This window comes from Dipodomys spectabilis, unplaced genomic scaffold (genome assembly GCF_019054845.1).
Source record: "Dipodomys spectabilis isolate Male_0828 unplaced genomic scaffold, ASM1905484v1 ptg000234l, whole genome shotgun sequence".
Lineage (NCBI taxonomy): Eukaryota > Metazoa > Chordata > Mammalia > Rodentia > Heteromyidae > Dipodomys > Dipodomys spectabilis.
The window spans coordinates 16,492,704-16,511,620 of record NW_024870911.1 but is presented as its reverse complement, the minus strand read 5'-3'; the positions used below and the strand labels follow the sequence as shown (position 1 = coordinate 16,511,620).

The 18,917-nt window shown below is 55.4% G+C and overlaps 1 protein-coding gene across 3 annotated transcripts; it reads right to left on the bottom strand.

Moving 5' to 3' along the window:
* Positions 1–235: 235 nt before the first annotated feature.
* Positions 236–18,138, bottom strand: Agap2 (ArfGAP with GTPase domain, ankyrin repeat and PH domain 2). Of its 3 annotated transcripts, XM_042698614.1 has the most exons (19): positions 12,657–13,848; positions 10,857–10,915; positions 10,174–10,261; positions 9,673–9,758; positions 9,376–9,523; positions 7,993–8,127; positions 7,532–7,641; positions 6,022–6,180; positions 5,781–5,867; positions 5,592–5,696; positions 5,032–5,194; positions 4,745–4,861; positions 3,940–4,068; positions 3,020–3,079; positions 2,643–2,791; positions 2,428–2,518; positions 2,068–2,290; positions 1,632–1,887; positions 236–1,307 (listed from the first exon to the last, which is right to left on the bottom strand). In XM_042698614.1, the coding sequence occupies exons 1-19, from the start codon at positions 13,846–13,848 to the stop codon at positions 1,065–1,067; spliced, it is 3,600 nt and encodes a 1,199-aa protein (XP_042554548.1). In that variant the 3' UTR covers positions 236–1,064. The 3 variants fall into 3 exon arrangements, with proteins under 3 accessions (XP_042554548.1, XP_042554550.1, XP_042554549.1); XM_042698616.1 differs by lacking the exons at positions 3,020–3,079; positions 12,657–13,848 and adding an exon at positions 17,866–18,138; XM_042698615.1 differs by lacking the exon at positions 3,020–3,079.
* Positions 18,139–18,917: the final 779 nt, after the last annotated feature.

Here is an 18,917-nt window from a genome sequence, read left to right as displayed (position 1 = left end):
GGGAGGGAGGGGCTGGACAGAAAGAATAACGGGGGAGGGGTCCCACTGTAGGGGTGCCCCCCTACCCCAGATCACCACGGGTGCTGCACAGTCACAGGTACGCAGTCACAGTCACAGACACTCACAACCCAAGAGAGCACCCCCGCCCCACCCCACCCCTTACCCACCCTTGGCTTCCCCTACCCCAAAAAGCCCTCCCCGCGCCCCGGCCCCACCCCACCCCCATGTTGGGGAACAAAGCAATAAATTACAAGGCCCTTCTCCAGCCCCCTCAGGCTCCGTTCCTTCTCCCTCCTAAGATCGTAGGGGAGGGACCCGGGCTCTTGGCTCCCCCCTGGCCCTTTCGCTCCATCTATAGGTAGATGTAGGGGGACATCCTAATTTCCACTCCTCATGGTCCCTTTCACGGAAAGGGTTGGGGACCCCCACACACACACTCTATGGGCAGCAGGGGTCCTGCCCCTCGCTGCCCTTCCTCCCCCTTCACTGGGCAGTGAGATCAGCATAGAAGGGACGGGGGTCCCAGTATTGGTCCCAAGTCCCAGGGCTAGCCCTTCACGTACTAACCCCTCCCTCTGGCGTGGCGTCGCCCCAGGAGCCAGCCTGGGTTTGGGCTCCCGCCTTTGGGGATTGTTCAGCGCAGGCAGGTAGGACTGGGTCTTTTCCCACCAACAGGGGGCGCGAATGGGCATGTCCAAGCGCCCTGGGGCCTGCGCTGCGCGCGCGCACGCGGCCAGAGCATCCCCTTCTGCAAACACCGCGCGCGGGTAGACCCAAAGCAATCCGAGTATGGAAACAGTGGAGAAGGGGGTGTGTTGAGCTGTGGGGGTGGGGGGGAAGGGTCTCCATGCCTCGTTGGGGAGAGGAAGGTGCGTTTGTGTCTTCTGGGAGGCGTGGGGAGGGGAGGGGGCTGTGCCCTTGTGGGGGGTAAGGAAGTGCTCCCGTGGGGGGGGCGGATTGAAGAGGTGAGTGGGTGCATCTGTCCAATGGTCCACCCGGTGTGGTCGTGCCCGGCTCGCCTGAGGGGGTGGTGGGGATGGGGTGTCTCTCCCGCTGCTGGGCAACTATACCAGCGCTACCGGGGCTTCGACGCGGCCCACGCTAGCGGCGCTGCTCCGGCGCCGGGGGCTGGGCGTGGCGGTCATGCTGGGCGTGGTGGCGGCGCTGGGCGTGGTGGCTGCGCTGCCGCCCTCGCCCGGGCAGCCGTGCTGGAGGAGGATGTCTGCACACAGCTGGCTTCCAGCCTGACGCGCGTAGAACAAGGCCGTGCGGCCCTGCGCGTCGCGGGCCGCCACGTCCGCGCCGTACTGGAGGGCAGAAAGAGCCCGGTGACTGCGCGTCCCCACCCCGTCCGTACCTCCACCTTCTCTACGCTTCCTAAGTCCGTCTCCTGTACAGGTTCCCTTTGGGGGAAATGAGGGTTTCCCGCACCAGGCTTTATTTTTGGGTGCCGATCCAAGCGCTTGAACTCTGTCTGGGCCTGGGCGCTGCCCCTTGAGCTCTTCAGCTCAAAGCAAGCGCTCTACCACTGGAGCCACAGCGCCACTTCCGGTTTTCTGGTGCTTAATTGGAGATGAGCCTCACGGACTTTCCTGACCCGGCTGGCTTCGAAACTCCGCCTTTACACTCACCCACAACAGCAGTTGCGTGATGACAACGTGGGCGAGCTCCGCAGCCAGGTGAAGTGGGGAACGGAGCTGCGGGTCCTCTACGCTGGTGTCCAGCGGCCCGTGTCGCGCGTGGGCCAGAAGCAGGAGAACAGCGGCCACGTCCTGGGCCTGTACCGCGGCCCACAGTTGGAGGCCCAGCGGCTCCTCCGTGGTGCCCAGCGGCGCCAGGAACAGCAGCTGCTCGTACTTGGCGCGAATCCACGACTCGCGCTCTTCCCTGCAATACCAGGAATCAACAGTAAGAGTTCCAGAAACCTTTAACCAGGATTTCTGCGCCTTTGCCCCAGAGGACCTGCCCGAGGCCAAGGGATTTTCTCGGGGGGGGTGGGGGGGGGAGGAAGGCCCACAGATCTTGAGCACTACCAACCCCACGCCTTTCTGTTTCCTTTACGCTTACCGCGAAGAGTCCCGCGTGGGCTTAGCACGACCCCGAGTGTCGCTCTCCCAGATGCGATTGGCTGTGTCGTTGCCAATGGCGGTCAGCACCAGGGTCAGCTCCCGCGGCCAGTCATCCAAATCCAGCGAGCGAACGCGGGACAGGTGTGTGCCCAGGTTCCGGTGGATGCCAGAACACTCGATGCAGATCAGTGCACCCAGGTTCAAGCTGGCCCACGTGGGGTCTGGGGACAGAGTGCAGAGGTAGCTTCCCAATTGGGCAGCATGGAATGACACCCCAGCATTCACTGACTTCAGAGATCCACACTCCCCAGCCCGGTATTCCCCTTCCCAGGCCCCTCCACCGTGCCACTGCACTCACTGGGGGCCCCACAGTCCACGCAGATGGAGTTTCCCTTGGCGTTCCGGATTGCCTGGATAGCCACAGCTTCACTCTGGCTGTCTGTGCGCAGCTGCAGCGCAATGGGTGGTGGTTAGTTAGTATTGACTCTGAGTGGCATCTCTCCCCATCGCTCATCTTCTCCAACACCTTGCTCTCCTCCCAGCCCCCTCTCTGCCCCCTCCCCAAACCATTACCTTGACCTTGCTGCTCTCACAACACTGCAAACTGGCTAGGATCTGACTCTCGATGGCTTGGACCCAGGCATCCCGCTCTTCAAAGCTGGCTGCCTCAAAGTGCCATGTCTGACCAGTGCTGGATACAATCAGGAACTCAAAGTTTTCCTCTGGGTAGGGGGATGGACGGGTACCATGAGGAACAAAGTTCAGTCAGGGGCCTTCCCAAACCCTTCCTCCCTGATGTCTGTCCCAGCCCCTGGGAGTGGGGCAGTGGGGGGAAGGGGAAGCAGAGGGCAGGGAAAAGCAGGAAGCCCCAGCGCATGCAGGGAGAGGCAGAGGCCCCCCACCCCCTCTGCACCCAAGCTGAGTGCCCCTCCAGGCTCCCCGCTTGTTACCTGCTTTATAAATATTTCTTAAACTACCAAAGGATTTTAGTTTCCACATTTTGCGCTTGGCTGGTTTCCCGAAGCGAAGGAGATAGAGATAGAATGGAGAGCAGAACAGAGAAAGAGATACCAAGAAAGAAGGAAAAGACAGGCAAATGGAGAGATGGAGAGAGACAGTAACAGAGAGTGCCAGAGACAAAGCAGGACAGACAGATGGGGAGAGAAAGCAGAACTAAAGTCAGTGGCCCCAGAGCAGAGTGGAGCAGAAGCCAAGAGCCATGAGAGTAGGCAGATCTAGAACCCGAGTCTGAGCACCCAGCAGAGAGCAGGGGCACTGGGGACAGGTGTCATGACCAGTGTCATGGGTCTCTTTAGGGATAGGGAGAGTCAGGAGCTGGGTGAACATGGGAGAAGGGGACAGAAGCTGGGCCACAGGCTAGGAGGAGAGAAGCCCTGGGGCTCAGGAGAAGTCAGCGGAGCTGGGGGGTGGGGTGAAGTCCTGGGGGAAAATAATGGGATCAAGATGGTCAAGGGTTGTTGGGGGAGTTTGGTGATCACTGTAAGTTATTTCGGACAGTGACCAGAGTCCAGGACCTGGCAAGCAGAGGGAACACTTGAGTTCAGGAGCTGAGTCAGGGTTGTAGGGGCTGTGGGGGGTCAAAAGTTAAGCTGAGGGCAGGAACAAGAACTAGAGTCCTTAGAAGAGGGAACAAGAGTGTCATCAAGAATAGGGAATTCTTGGGAAAATGCACTGGCTGGGAACAGGGGAAGGACAAGGGATGGGGGTGTCCACCCATTTCTCCATTAAATTCTGTGCAATGGTAATGATGGTCAAGCACTGAGCTCAGGCACTTGACCTCCAGCTGCAGGAGCTAGGTCAGAGATATAAGGGTCCAAAATGGAAATGGGACTGCCCACCAGAGCCTCACCTTCAGCCTGTACAGCTGAGCCTTCAGTCTTGGATGGTGTTGTCAATTTTTTCCTCCTCTGCTTCTTCACCATGGGAGAAGAAGGGGGTTCCCGACTCAGGGGGCTCAGGTCTCCAGATGGGGTACAGTCTTAGGAAGGAGGACACAATTGCCTCATTTGTCCCATCCACAGATTTCCTGATTTCTTCATAACCTCTCTCCTCCTCTGAACTAACTTTGGCATTTCAGAGTCTCAGTCCCCAGTTGTGTCTCTCTAGGGGGATCCCCTGGGCAGATAAATGGCTTAGAATCAGACCTCTACTCCAACCCTGGCTCTGCCACTTACTGACCTTGGACCCTTGAACAAGTCACTTAAGTCTGAGTCTCAACTTCTTCTTCCCTAAAATGCGGATAGTGATCTTGACCTAATGAGGTTGTTGTAAGGAACATTTGTTATGTTGCTTGATATTTAAATTATATCTACAGACCTGAGTCTTTGTGTAATCTATCTCCTTGGTCTTTATATCTTTCCAAGCATTCCAAACACTAATACACTTACACATGAGAAAACTAAAGCACAGAGAGGCCAAGGAACTTGCCCGTGTGGCAGCCAGCATTTGGGCACAGGCAGTTTGGCTCTCTAGAACCTACTTGTGGTAACTGTCTTGATAGACATGATGTGTGAGCCTGGTGCCAGGTGCCCAGCAGACACTCCATGTGTTCACTTATGTATTCATTCCAGCTCCAAGCCTCCACCCTGATTTCACTTTCCACCCACATCCCACTTGGATCTGGAAGACAGTGGATGGAGGGCGGTCCCACTAACCGGTGCTGAGGGCTCGGGCCAAATTCCGGTCTGGCTTCAACAGATGCTTGGATGTCTGGTCTGGTGGCTGCAGGGAACCGGGGCTGGGACTGGGGCTTGGCATGGGAGTAGTGATTTCTGGAAGAAGGAGAAGAAGATGAACCTCTCTGTCTCTCAGCCCTCTTCCTTATATGGAATTTCTTTATCACCCACCCTCCCACTTATCCATTGCCAACTCCTACTTCCCTTCTAGTCCTCCCTTTTCTCCTGGCACTTCCTCCCTCTTTGTCTTAGGCCCACCCACTTACCAGGGCCTTCACCCATCTGGACAGTGCTCATGTCCTTGACCAGCCCGTTGATGCTGGCTGAGGGGCCAAAAGCAGAGATGGCTCTTGGGGGTCTTTTGCCTGGGACTTTGACTGTCGTTCGTAGCAAGTCCATCTCCTTGCCATGGGTACTATGGATGTAATCCTGGAGGAGGACCAAGTTTGGGCCTTAGGTGATGCTGGAAAGCAGTTAATAGTATGGGAGGGGGGAGATGAGGCCATAGTAGCTGACTGGGCTGGGATGAAATTCTAGGGGATGGGCCCTAAGAGATGGACCATCAGAGTTGGTTTGGCCTTTCCTCCTCCAGGAAGCATTCACAGGCTAAGGTAGGCTAAGGACAGGGCCTTCCTGAGTGCTCTAGACTCTAGGTTCCTGGAAGGTAAATTTACCTTCCCATCACCAGTATGGACAGATGGTGGGCTCTGAACATGCTTGCTAAATCTTAAAGAGCAGGTCTAGAGCTTCCCCTGGTCAGAGGCACAGAGAGGCAGAGCTGAAAGACATACAAGGCTGGCCCTGTGGCCCACTCTCTGCCACTCACGTTAATGCTGGGATGGTAGAGTAGGAAGCCGTTACTGGACAGAGTCACGTATTTCTTCTTCCATTCTTTATTCAAAGAATTGCCACTTCTCTTTAGTAGGAAGCTCTGGAGTACAGAAAGATGTGTATAGGGGGGAAAAGCCAGCTGAGACCAGCCACCCCACCCTTCCTCCAGCTCCAGACCACTTACCTGTTTGATGGGGATGGCTCGACCACTCCCCGTTGTCTCTCCCCGACTGTCCAGGCTCCGCTTCTCTGAGTCACTCCCGCGACGATTCTGGAATGGTTATTGGAATCAGGATGGATAGAAGGATGCACTGATGGAAGGACAGGGAAGACAAATGAAGAAGAGCCCTACAGAGGGTCTAGGAATGAGGGATGATGGGCAAGTAACGGAGGACCAGGAGGGTGGAGGTCAGCATATCCAGTACCGCAAAAAGGCTGGTCCTCCGCTTGGCCGCCCTGTGCAGAGATCCTGGAGTGCTCAATCCAGCCACTGCTGCTGCCTCAGCTCGGAGCTCCCGGTGGCCAACATTGGGGGAGGATGGAAGAGAAGAAGAGTAGTCGCTAGTGTGGCCCCCATTACTAGCCTGAGGATATAGAGAGGAGTCAGAAGACATCTGCTACCCCTTCCTTCACCAAGCTACACTACAGCCATTTGGGGGGAGGGGGGGAGTCCGGTCGTGGGGCCTGAATTCTGGGCCTGGGCGCTGTCTCTCAACTCTTCAGCACAAGGCTAGCGCTCTACCACTTGAGCCACAGCGCCATTTCTGGCTTTTTTCTTTTTGCTTATGTGGTGCTGAGGAATCAAACCCAGGGCCTCATGCATGCAAGGCAAGCGCTCTACCACTGAGCCACCTTCCCAGCCCTATACAGCCATTTCTTGATCTCACCATTATTCATTGTATTGATAATAAAAATCTTTAACAATATTGTTTAAGTTGCCGGGCGCTGGTGGCTCACACCTGTAATCCTAGCTACTCAGAAGGCTGAGATCTGAGGATCACAGTTCAAAGCCAGCCCGAGCAGAGAAATCCATGAGATTCTTCTCTTCAATAAACCACCAGAAAACTGGAAATGGCACTGTGGCTCAAGTGATAGAGAGGTCGCCTTGAAGAGCTGAAGAGCTCAGAGACAGCACCCAGGCCCAGAGTTCAAACCCCATGACCAACAAAAAATATAATATATATAATATATTTTTAAGTCAATCTCTTGCAGAAGTTGACTTCATATGTATTATGCCTTACAATGTTCCAGATAACCTACGGAAGTTAAGTAAGTTACTTAAGGACACTGCAAATAGTGTCTCAAACCTAACTGATTTCTAGTCCATTGCAGTTTTGTGTATATATACCAGTACTGAGGCTTGAACTCAGGGTGTGGGCACTGCCCCTAAGCTTTTTTTTTTTTTTTTTTTTTTGGGTCCAGTCGTGGGGCCTGAACTCTGGGCCTGGGCGCTGTCCCTCAGCTCTTCAGCTCAAGGCTAGCGCTCTACCACTTGAGCCACAGCGCCACTTCTGGCTTTTTTCTTTTTGCTTATGTGGTGCTGAGGAATCGAACCCAGGGCCTCAGGCATGCAAGGCAAGCGCTCTACCACTGAGCCACCTTCCCAGCCCTGCCCTTAAGCTTTTTGTGCTCAAGGCTAGCACTTTACCACTTGAGCCATAGCTTCACTTCCAGATTTTTTGCTAGTTAATTGCAGATAAAAGTCTCAAAGACTTTTCCTACCCAGGCTGGCTTCAAACTATGATCCTCAGATCTGTTTCCTGAATAGCTAGGATTACAAGCACCAATCACCAAAGCCCAGCTCCAAAGCATTTCTACTAATGGTATCACTGTCATTTCCACTTGCCCCTCTCTTCTACCAACCTCCTTCTGTCTGCTCTACCAGTCTTTGTATCCCCAGCCCCTTTACCCGTTGTCTCTCACATCCCCACTCACCTGCCCAGCTACAGGAGTAGAGGCAGCTGAGTGGCTTGGGGAGCTAGGCAGGGACTTGCAGGCAGCCAGGAGTTGCTGCTGTTTGCGCAAAGTCACTACCTTCTGGGACACTGAAGGAAGGGGAAGAGAGAAGGGGCATGAGCAGGGCAGTTCCCCAAGACCATTCTTCCATTCCAAGTTAAGAGAAATCCCCCGAAGATAGAGTAGGCCCCAACTTTCTTGTTCCTGTTGCTTCTGTGCCACCTGTAGCCCCCAGGCCATCTTGTTGCCATACCACCCATTGGGCTTCTGGAGCCCAGAAAGATGAATGACTATTAAGCAAACCTTTCTCCACCTTTCCTCCCTCTCAGAGGCTAATTTTCAGCCACTGGAAAACAGAGAGACCTGAATATCTGGCCTCTAGCATATCCCAGGCCTCTGGCTCCCTGCTTCCCATAGATGCAGTGGATCACCACACTCACCCTCCTGGAAGACCCGATCTACATTGAGCCCATAGGTTGCACACGTCTCATAGTAACTGCAGCGCTTCATGTCTGTGCATAGAGCCCTGGCACGAGCATCACCTACCACCCGAGGAGAGGAAGCGCTGATCCTGTCTGAGGGGACAGCAAAGGGACAGCATTAAACAAGGGGCCCTTTCCTTACTTTATATGATTCACTTTCCTCTGTGCTCCAGGCTGAGGATGGGTCCACTGGAGGTATATATGTTCCTCTTAGTTCTGGGTCCAACTCACACATCTACCTGAACGGAAGGAGGCTAGGTAAACTCTGTGTGTATGTGTGTGTGTGAGAGAGAGGGGGGGGGAGAGGGAGAGGGAGAGGGAGAGAGAGAGAGAGAGAGAGAGAGAGAGAGAGAGAGAGAGCACTTCCTGATGGAGTTTGAGCTTCCTGACAATGGCTGAGTCTCAAAAATGACAATCACCCTGCCAATTGGTCATGAATAAGGAGCTACCTGGCATGTGACCTAGGGGGAAAAAAGTTGAATATCTATGGTTAACAGGTGGACTGCTCCCTCTACAGTAAGAAAACAGGATGCAAGCAACAAGTGGAGGTGCACACCTGCAGCATCAATATCAGACAGAAAGTCCGGCCAGCTGGACACAGGTGGGCATTGGAAAAGCTCTTCCTGACTTGGTCTGGTAGAGTCTGTAAGCTTCAATCATTATTTTGAGAACTAAGAGGTTTTCTCCAACATTTTTTTTGTGTTTCCTCTTGGTTTTTAGACACATTTCTTTAAAAAGGTGTCAGACTGACCTAGCGATAGCTAGTTATAGCATGAGGAAAATGGGAAAGATTTTCTTCCCCCCTCTTTTTTTGTGCTGGTCCTGGGGCTTTTTTGTGCTGTCCCTGAGCTTTTTCACTTAAGACTGGTGTTCTTACTACTTGAGCCACAGCTCCACTTCTGGATTTTTGGTGATTAATTGGAGATAACAGTCTCATGACTTTCCTTCCTTGGCTAGATTTGAACCTCAATCCTCAATTCTCAACTCCTGAGTAGCCCCTGGTAACTGGCAGGAAAAGCGATCCACACTAGGACTTGAAATTATTGTGTCCCACGGCAGTGGTGTCAGGAAATGTATAAGAACTCAGGTAGATGACATCTCAGAAGAGGCACAGAAATAGCTACTGTGACTGTCTGTTCCTCTCTGGGGGACTTTTTCTCTGTTTATACCTTTTGAAGCTTGTGTTTACTTTCACGACTCTCTCTTCCCTGGAAATCAGATTCCCTTTAGAGAGTTATAGAATCTAGGTATTCATTTCCACACTTTACCCAGTTCTCACCCAGATTGGGCAGTAGCCTGGTAGCATCCTAAGGCCTCCCCTAAAATTGGTTGCTTCCTTACCTTGTGTCCCCACCAATGCCAGGGCCAGGCCTCCTCTCCCTTCTCCCCGGAGAGCGCTCAGCTGCCCATGGAGACGGCTCACAGCCTGGAAACTGTTCTCATCCTCCAGGCTGAAGACAAAGATCACAGCATCTGCCCAGCCTGAGAACTTGTGGGAGTGAAGGGGAAAATGGAGGGTCAGAGAGATCCATTCCTGGATGCTATCCAGAGGGAGACATGGGAATCCAGGGAGCTCTCCCTTGTCCAATGCTGAGCCCAGCCAGCCAGCCTACCCACCCCACCACTTCCACTCCTCACCTTGGCATCAGGTGCACCAGCTTCCTCTCGGATCAGCACCAGATGAGTCTGTCCATCCACCAACATCTCTTTCTTGTACTGCTCACCTATTGAGAAGAATTAAAAGCTTTAAGAGATCCAAAGTAGGGCTGGGAAGGTGGCTCAGTGGTAGAGCCCTTGCCTTGCATGCTCAAGGCCCTGGGTTCGATTCCTCAGCACCACATAAGCAAAAAGAAAAAAGCCGGAAATGGCGCTGTGGCTCAAGTGGCAGAGCGCTAGCCTTGAGCTGAAGAGCTGAAGGACAGTGCCCAGGCCCAGAGTTCAGGCCCCATGGCCGGACCCCCCAAAAAAAAAAAAAAAAAAAGAGATCCAAAGTGACGGTTCATCAAACCTTTCCACACTTTCTATATTTTAGATATTATCATCCCATCCTTCCCCTTAGTCTTTACATTTGCTCAGGCATTGATTTTACTCCTGGATCTTTGACCCTCATCCCTAGGTAATGTGCTCATGAGAACTTACTCTCAGTCTTCTCCAGCACCTGGTATGAACCAGTTAGGAATCGATGAATGAGTGATGACTTCCCACTCCTGGCATCACCCAGCACACCCTGAGGAGGAAGGTGGGGAACAGAGAGAGTGGGAATTAAGAGGGGGCAAGATGCTTGAGTCTGCACACACTTGAAAACCCACAGGGAATGGTGGTGTCAAATCACCCAAGGATGTGCTCTAAGGCCCACAGACAGTTAGAAGAGGTAGCTGGGATGAACAGAGCATAGTGCGATAACAGGTGATCCCAAGCTTGAAGTGGATCACAGGCTGAACAATGTTAGTAATTCAGTACAGCTTTTTGGGTTGTTTAGGAACCCTATGAGGCGTGTGTGTATGGTTGTGTGTACACATTAGCTGTCACCAGCCTAGGCAGTGATTGATCGGAAAGTTTTACCCAATAGAACCTGAAGGGCTAAAAGGACAGATGACAGAAAGGAGAAGCCTAGAACTGGAAGAGGACCATGGGGGATGGGGAAAGGGGGGAGGAAAAGGAAGAGAAGAGAAGAGAAGAGAAAGGAGAAGAGAAGAGAAATTAAGAGAAGAGAAGGGGGGGGAAGAAAGGAAGGAGGGAGAGAGAGAGGTGTGAAGGAAACTGGTAAGAGTGTGTTGGGTGAGGGCAGCCTTCCCATGCAGGCCAGGGCCTGGGTTACCTACCAGGCGCAGTTCAGGAATGGAACGGCTCAAAGTCCATTCCTGGCTATTGACCACGGCCTCTGTAAAGAAAGGGGAAGTAAGAGGAGAGGCTCAGGTCTACCAGGACTCCTGACTCCCACCACAGCCTCTCCTTGTGGCTCCCTTAACTCCCGAACCCTTGCCTGGCTGGTGAGGCGTTGTGGAACAGATAGGTCTAATAGTGGTCCCCAGCCCTCCCCTCCCAGCCAGCTCTCCCCACAGCTGTTGCCACCACTCAGTGGTTGCTTAGCAACAGAGCTAGGAAGACAAAAATACTTCATTTGGCATCTCTTTTAAAGCATATCCCCAAACGTAGGTCCCTGCCCCAGACCAAGAGACCTGTAGCTAGGTCTCCCGGACCCCACCCCAAAGAGAATAGAGGAGCTTCTCCCAGTTAAAGACAGATTCCCCCCCCCCCTACAGATCTCAGCAGGAAGTGCTGAGACACGGAAGAGAGTGGTTGTTTCCTAGTCTCCATTTCACAGGCGAGATCCTCAGGTGAGGGCTTTCCCTCCCGGCTCTTCAAGGTCAACGGGCACTGCGGCCTTGACCCTCTCCCCGCATTATAAGGGATAGAGCTTAGATTTTCCTGTGCCTGGGTCTCCCACAGCCTCCCCACAAACACCCTCCAATAGAACTGCAGGGAAGGGAAGAGAAGGGAAGGACTCCATCCCCTGGCCGTGAGAAGCCACAGGCCTGGGAGGAGGCTTCTCCGGCCCGCCCGCCCGGTCCGGCCCCCGCGCCTGACACTGGCCGGACGTTCCCGGGGCGCCGCAGCTGCGGCGGGAACTCTGGGATCCGGAGCCATCTGCTCCCACCCGGTTCAGAAGCCAAACCCCGGGGGCCGCCCCCGCTTCCAGACCCGCCTCCCCTCCGGGGAGTGTGAGCCTGAACCGACTGTCCCCGCTTCATCTCTCCCCGTTCAAAAAATAAAGACACCCCTTGGTGTGTGGGGGGGGGGGGCGGGGGACACCATCCCACTACCTTCCCCATACTGCCTCCCAAGTCTCCCAGGGTAAGAATGGTCTTTGCAGCAGTTCCGCCCCCACCCCACCCCCCTGACTCACTCCAGGGTCAGCCCCGGGCGGGTTTCGAAGCCGCTGTCGTGGGGCGGGGGTGGGTAGTGGGGGAAGCCAGGCTTCCTATCAGCGTCCCCACCCCCTCCCTCAGTGCACAGTTCAATTTTCCGCACGTTCCAGCCCCCGCGCGCTCGCGGACCGCCCCATCCACCTTCACCGCTCAGAACACAACCAGCAAGCCTGCACACCACCCCAGAGAGGACCTGTTCCGGGCGAGCAACTGCCTGCAAGGTCATTGTCACACTGCCTGCTGGTGGGGAAACTGAGGCTTCCACGCGTCTCCCTCCCCTTTCCTCCAGTGTCCCTGTACACCAGGCAAAGCGGTGTTTTTCTGCTTCCAGAGTCTAGCTGAGGCTACAAGTAGGATCTGGGGTTTCTCTGGGAGTAATATATATAATATGTAACATTATATATAAGTATATATATATATGGATATATATATATTCTTACAGGCTTTGACCAAGGACGTTATTTTCTCAGAAAGCTCTCTGAATCCCTCTGAAATCGAGTCACCCATCGCTCAGTGTAGCTACTCACCGCGACTCCTTTACCCCAGACCTCGCTAGGGGAGTGAACCCAAGGGCTAGTCCGCCCACCCAAGAGAAAAGCTTCTCTGGTTTCCGGCACGTCGCTCCCCGACCCCCCAGACTGAGCATTCCAGATACCCTCACCCTCCCGCTCCTCGGACCCTAACCCTACTCACTAGGGGAGGCTCGGAGCTCCGCGCCCAGGAGCTCCCTGGACCCGCTGCCAGAAGACAAGCCTGGGGGTCCGGGAAGAGGCCCGGAGCCGGGAGGCCCCCCTGTGCTCTTAGTGAAGATACCGCTGATAAACTTGAGCATCTTGCGGTCACGAGTGGATGCTCGGCCCCCCTCCCGGCCCCTTTTCAGCCCCGGAGCTGGAGGCTCCAGGGTGATAGGAGGTGCAGGCCCGGGGGGCTGCGCGGAGGTGGTGGGGATGGTTGAGGCAGGCGCCAGGGCTGCTGGAATGGTCAGCGGAGGAGGCGAGCCGGCAGGTGGTCCCGGGTGCAAGTCACTGTTGTCCAAGGTCTTGCTCTTGCCTTTCCTCGGGGACAGCTTTCCTCGGGCTCCAGCCCCAGCCCCGACCCCCCCAGAGGTCGGGGCCGCAGCGCCTCCTCCTCCTCCTCCTCCGGCGGCGGCCCCGGCAGAAGCTCCAGTCCCAGCGCTGCTCTTTGACCCCTTGACCCTGGGCTTGCCCTCGCTCTCGGGCCATGACAGGCGGCTCCCCGCGCCCTTGCCGGCGCCGGCTTTGGCTCCACTAGTGGTCACGGTCTTGCAGGGCTTGGGAGCCGGCGGGGGAGGCGCCACCTTGAGCCGCCGGCTGCCCGTGCCCGGGTGCGGGGAGGACGAGCCGGGGACGCCGCCGCTCGGCCGGCCTTCGGGCTCCGGGCCCCCCCAGCTCGGGCTGCTGAGTAAAGGGCGCCGGGAGGAGGGGGGGCCGCCCCCGGGCTTGGCGTCGGGGCTCAGCCCCCCGGGGAGCGGGGGTCCCGGAGGGGCGGCCCAGAGGGAAAGGCGGCGGCCGGGAGCCGGGGAGACCGGGCGAGCCGGGCTGGCCGGAGCCGGGGACAGGGCGGCCGGGGACAGGGCTGCCGGGGACAGGGCGGGGGGCTCGGCGCCCCCCGCGCCCGCGCTGCTCGTGCTGATCCACAGCGCATCCTGCCGGTGGAAGAGCCGCTCGTGCCGCTTCTTCCCCGGTTCCTCGGCACCTCGGGGGCTGCCGGGATCGGCGGCCTCGGAGCCCCTGGCCCCGGGGGCTCCGGCCGCGGCTGCAGACGGGGAGGGCGGCGGCGGAGGCACCGACTCGAGCTTGACGAGGGTCAGCGAGATGAGGTAGGTCGTTGTCCGGCGCTGAAGCGCGCCCGCGCCCCGGCTCATGGGGCCCGGAGACCCCCGAGCTGGGGAGGGGAGGGGGCTCCCCCGGACTGCCTCAGGGGGGCCCGGCCATGGGGCCGCCCTGCTCGCTGCCCCCAGCCCCCGGACCCCTCGGAGCCCCCGGCCCGGCTCGGCTGTCGCCTCCGCCTCCGCCGCCTCCGCCTGCGCCCCCCTCCCATCACATGGGGCGCCCCCTCCCCATGCTCCCCGCCCTGCGCCCCCACCCCCTTGGAGCCCCGGGACCTTGGTGCTGTTCCAGGGAGGCGCGCCGGCCCGAGCACCCCGGCCTGGGTGGGGGCGCTGAGATGGGCGGAGGAGGGCGGGGAGGACAGTAGTGGGGGCAAATGAGGGAGAGGGAGGAAAAGGGGGCAAAAGGGGGACCGGTGCGGGGGAGGCAGGGGTGGGGACTGGGGGCTCGAGGGACGGGGGCCTCGGATGCGGTCGGGGAGGGGGGTCTCGAGGGTGGGAAGCAATTGGGGCTGGCTGTGCGGGGCGGGGGGATTCGCAGGGGCGCGGGGAGGATGCTGGGGATGGAGATACCGGAGGCGGCGGGGGAGGAAGGAGGGAACGGGAGGGGGTGGGAACCCACGGGTCTGGGGTCTGGGAGAGGAGGGGCGTGAGATCCCGGCGAGGAGTCCGGGGGTGGGGGCCTTGCCCGGGCTCGGCTCTGTCCGGATGCGCGCTGTGTCCGGGCGCTCCCCTCACATTGAGGAGGAGGCGGCCCCCGGGTCCCCCCACCCCATCTCTCCCCCCCCCACCTTTCTACCAGCACCGCTGTTTGCTGGGGCGGTGCAAAATCCAGGACTGGATTTCTGTCCCAAATCCTGGGCTGGATTTCCTGGGACTTGGATTCACCTTCTCCAACAACCTAGACAGCCCCCTCCTTTCGCACACCCAAGATTAGGGAACGTGACTGTGGGGTGTGGCATTCAGGGACAAAGGTAAAAGCTAAGCCATTGGGTGGAGAGACATCAGAGAGAAAGCACATTAGGGATCACTACCAATTTGGGGGGGGCAGCATTAGTGGGAAAGAAGGAAACTCTGAAATCTCTTTCCCAGGACCCTTCTTCCCCTCCCCCCCCCCCCGGGTTGCTGGATGTGTTCACTTTCTTGTCAGCTAGCTCCTTCTTATATCTCTACCCCCTCAATACTTTCACCAGACCGACTTGTGTCTCCTGTCCCAAAATGAACTTGCAAAGTATTCCCCAGGGAAGAGGATAAACATGGAACTTATCAGGATGGGGGTGGGGGGGGGGGGACACACTGTGTAGGAGACTTGATGGCCCTCAAGCCTGGGCTGCTGAGTAAATCAAAGGCCTCAGCTCAAGGTGTAGGGAGAATTAAAAAAAAATACCTCTACGAATTGTCACCCCCCCCCCCCATTCCAAAATGCATCCAGTCTCCATAGCAACCGTAGCTCTAAGAGCACCTCAGAAGCAGCGGGGATAAACGGAGAAAAGGGTTCAGTGTGAAGGGTGGATGAAAGAGCAACCGAGGGCTGACTGTTGGGGTGGCGAAGGCACCCATGCTCACACTCGGTTACCCACCTGTGGGGGAATTTTGCTCCCCAAACACAAGGACCCCCCCCCCCCTTCCTTGAGGCAGCTGGAGCCAGCCTCTTTTGAGTTTCCATTCCCCCTCCAGAGGTTTATGGGGCTGACTCTTTTGGCAGGTTGAAGAGGACGTAGGTAGAGCAAATGGACAACCTTTACTGTGTGTCCCCCCACTCCCTCTAGGGTTTGGAGTTCAAGGCTGTCAGTCCTCCAGCCAGGGTGTTAAGCACTTAGCAGTTAAGCTGAAGAGGAAGAAAGGCTGAGGACCTCTTGGAAGTGGGGTGGACTGAAAGGGAGGAGGTCCCTCTGAAGCCTTGGAGACCCTTCCTCAGGATTTGGAGAGGCTCCCTGGTCTCTTGATTTGACGTCCCACCCCCCCTGACTCAGCCGAGACTATAATAAGTGCAGCCGTGGGCGGCTCTTGGAGGCAGGAGGCAGGAGCCAGCGGCATGCTCGGCCTGGTGAGGGTGATGGTGGGGGTGAGGGTGGGGGCCTGCCTCAGGATGAGATATGGGAGCCGTTCTTCGAAGTCCTGTACCCAGTCCTACCTAGGTCCTGAAAGTCAGAAGCTCCCTGTAGAATCTAGATGACACCATCCCTAGGACAGGAGACCCTTCACTATTGTTATATGAAGGAGAGAGTCAAGGACAATTGTTGGCTCAGCCAAATCTTCTATGATGTTCAGTGGGAATAGAATCTTGAGCCATGATCCTCCGATCTAGCCTCCCGAGCAGCCATTCAGGGCAGACAGGTCAAGAAAGCCCATGAGACTCTAATCTCCAATTAACCACCAAGAAGCTGGAAGCAGAGCTATGGCTCAAGTGGCAGAGCACTAGCCTGTGCAAAGAAAAAGCTCAAGTATAGAGCCCAGGCCCTGTGTTCAAGCCTTAGGATTGGCATGCATGTACATGGGGGTGATGGGGAGAGGATCTTCAGTTGGGACTGTAGCTCAATGGTCAAACACTTGACTAACTTGCAGGATGCCCCAGAGTCTCTGGATTTATCTATAGCATCCCTCTCAAAACAAGGACGAAAACCTGATGTCATCTTAATCTCCAACTCTTCTCACTCTTTAAAGTTTTGGGAAGCTCCTTTACCTTCCTAACTCTTTTCACACACCTCCATCTGTCTCAACAGGGTAAGATGGGACTTGGAGTTCCTTCCCGTGGGCCATTCCTCCTAGGTCTGCCTTTCCAAACACTAAGGCTGTCAGGTGAGTAATCAGGTGTGATTCCCATCAAAGGGTGTAGGTCAGGAGCTGAGGACACTAGACTTGGAAAGGAGAGTAGGAAGAGAGTGGCATGGGAAGGGCATCAGGTTGACCTACTATGAACTCAAGTTCCCCAAGTTCTGCTGTGGTGGCTTCTCCCATGAGATAAGTCTAGCAGGAGGTAGGTATCCTAGATGGGAAGAACAGTCCTTTGACACTCCACCCTCCCACCCCAGGAAAGCAGCCAAGAATGGAGAGGTCTGAAGTAGCTGATAGGATCCAGATTTGATGAAGGGTGTACTTCTTCCAGACATCTTCATGAGCAAAGAAATCTGTATTTAGAAGTTTTTGGCTACCTCAGAGGTGAAGGAGATAGCACAAACTGGAAACGACATCCAGATGTACCAGTTCCTTAGTAGAGGAGATGGAGAGAAGCTGTTCCTGTCAGGGCCCCACCACAGGACTGAAGGCTGGGGTGGGCAGGAGGATGTGGCGGATGGTGTTGCCATGGCAGCACTTCCTCCCTGTGTTGTCATCATATACTCAAATGGCACTAAGGAGGTAGAGCGGAAGGTGTGTTTTTTTGAGGGGGGAGGGAGGAAAGGGAGGGAGACAGGAACAGGAGCGTGAGCAGGAGAGACCAAGTCACTCCTAGGGACTACTCTGCACTTAAGACGTACAGAGCATGGTGTTTCTGTTAATATGTGCGGGGCGGGGGGGGGGGGGGAGGAAGGGGACTAACATTCTCTGTATGGTGCATTTCTCTCTCTCTCTCTCTCTCTCTCTCTCTCTCTCTCTGTGTGTGTGTGTGTGTGTGTGGTTTTTCTACAGATGGCGTACAAGAGGTCACTGATCCTTAGTGGGTCCTGGGAATGAACATATTATCTAGTCCCAGAACCTCCTGCCCTAGACTGCTTCCTGTTCTGGACTCCCCAGGCAGGGACTGTGTCTACCCTGGGTCTGTCATAGCTTTGCTTCTCCATGCTCACTCACTTCTTCATTGCCAAGAAGGTCAACTCAATGGTGACCTGCATTTTGTTCTCCTGGGAGGAGGGTCAGGGCTTGGGGAAGAGGAAGAATGATACCTCCCAAATCTTTTTTCCATCCTTCCCAAATATATTCTTCCCTGGAGTCCCAGCTCCATCTTGGAAACTAGAAAGTAACTGTTTGTGAAATGAGAAGTTATAAACTGCAGAATTAGCCTTTCTATAACCCTGATCCCCAAAGCATCCAAGTTAGTGACAATACTTCTCTTACCTCGTATGCTGTCCAGTGAGGTCTGGATGCTTTCTCGAAGATCAAGGTCATCCACTCTCTCTGCCAGCTTCCTGAGGCGGCTTAGAGCTTGCTTGGTCACCTCATGTCGCCTGACTTCTGCTCTCACTGTGGCTAAAGCCAGCTGCCTCTGGGCATGCATGTTGCCTAGACCTGTCTTACCAGACTAAGAGCAACCTCTGGCCCTGAAGTCCATGGCACCACCGGCCACCAAACTCCAGAAGGCCCCTTCTGAAGAGCCCCACGATTCCCCGCCCTGCCCGCCCTTCTGCCCTTCCGTCTGTCGGCCTCACTTCCTGACTGATGAGTTTCAAACCCACAGCCTAGGACAGCACTACCTCCTGCATCTCCCACCCCCTCTAGTGTTGGCTCATAGGACCTGCCAGCCAGCCCCTGCTATGATTTCCCAGGCAGGTGGAGGGAGAAACCTAAAGTGCTTCCCAAGCAAAGCCTCCTGTAGGAGGTGGATAATTAAGATGGGTGTTGGTTCTGGGAGAATGTGGCCAGCCAGGTCTCAGGTGCAATCCCATACTCTTGGGAATCTGCAAATTTGTGATGTGCAAACTCAACAGGAATCCACACACCCTTGGCTTGCCATCTCATAGTCATGCCTTCTAGTGGACAGTTGTACTCACCAGCTACTCTCTACACATTCCTATGAACCCTGAATATTTACATCTTGTAGTGTAACTCTCCTTTAGTTAGCTACACACTGATGTCATCTCCTGTCCAAAAAGCCCATGTATGGAGACAATGAGTTATAAAGGGGGAAAATAACCCATAACCAGATACATTTATGATCTGTTCAATTGCTTTTATAATAATTAACATGTGTAACATTTAATAGTTTACAACATACATATATATCTATTTATTATCTTCAGGACAAACCCTAAGGATAACATTATTTGTTCCTATTATGCAGAACAGGAAACTGAAGCTGGGCACCAGTACTCATGCTGATAATTCAACTTCAGAGTCTGATATCTGAGGATTGTTCAAGACAGCCTGGGCAGGGTCGTCCATGAGTTTCC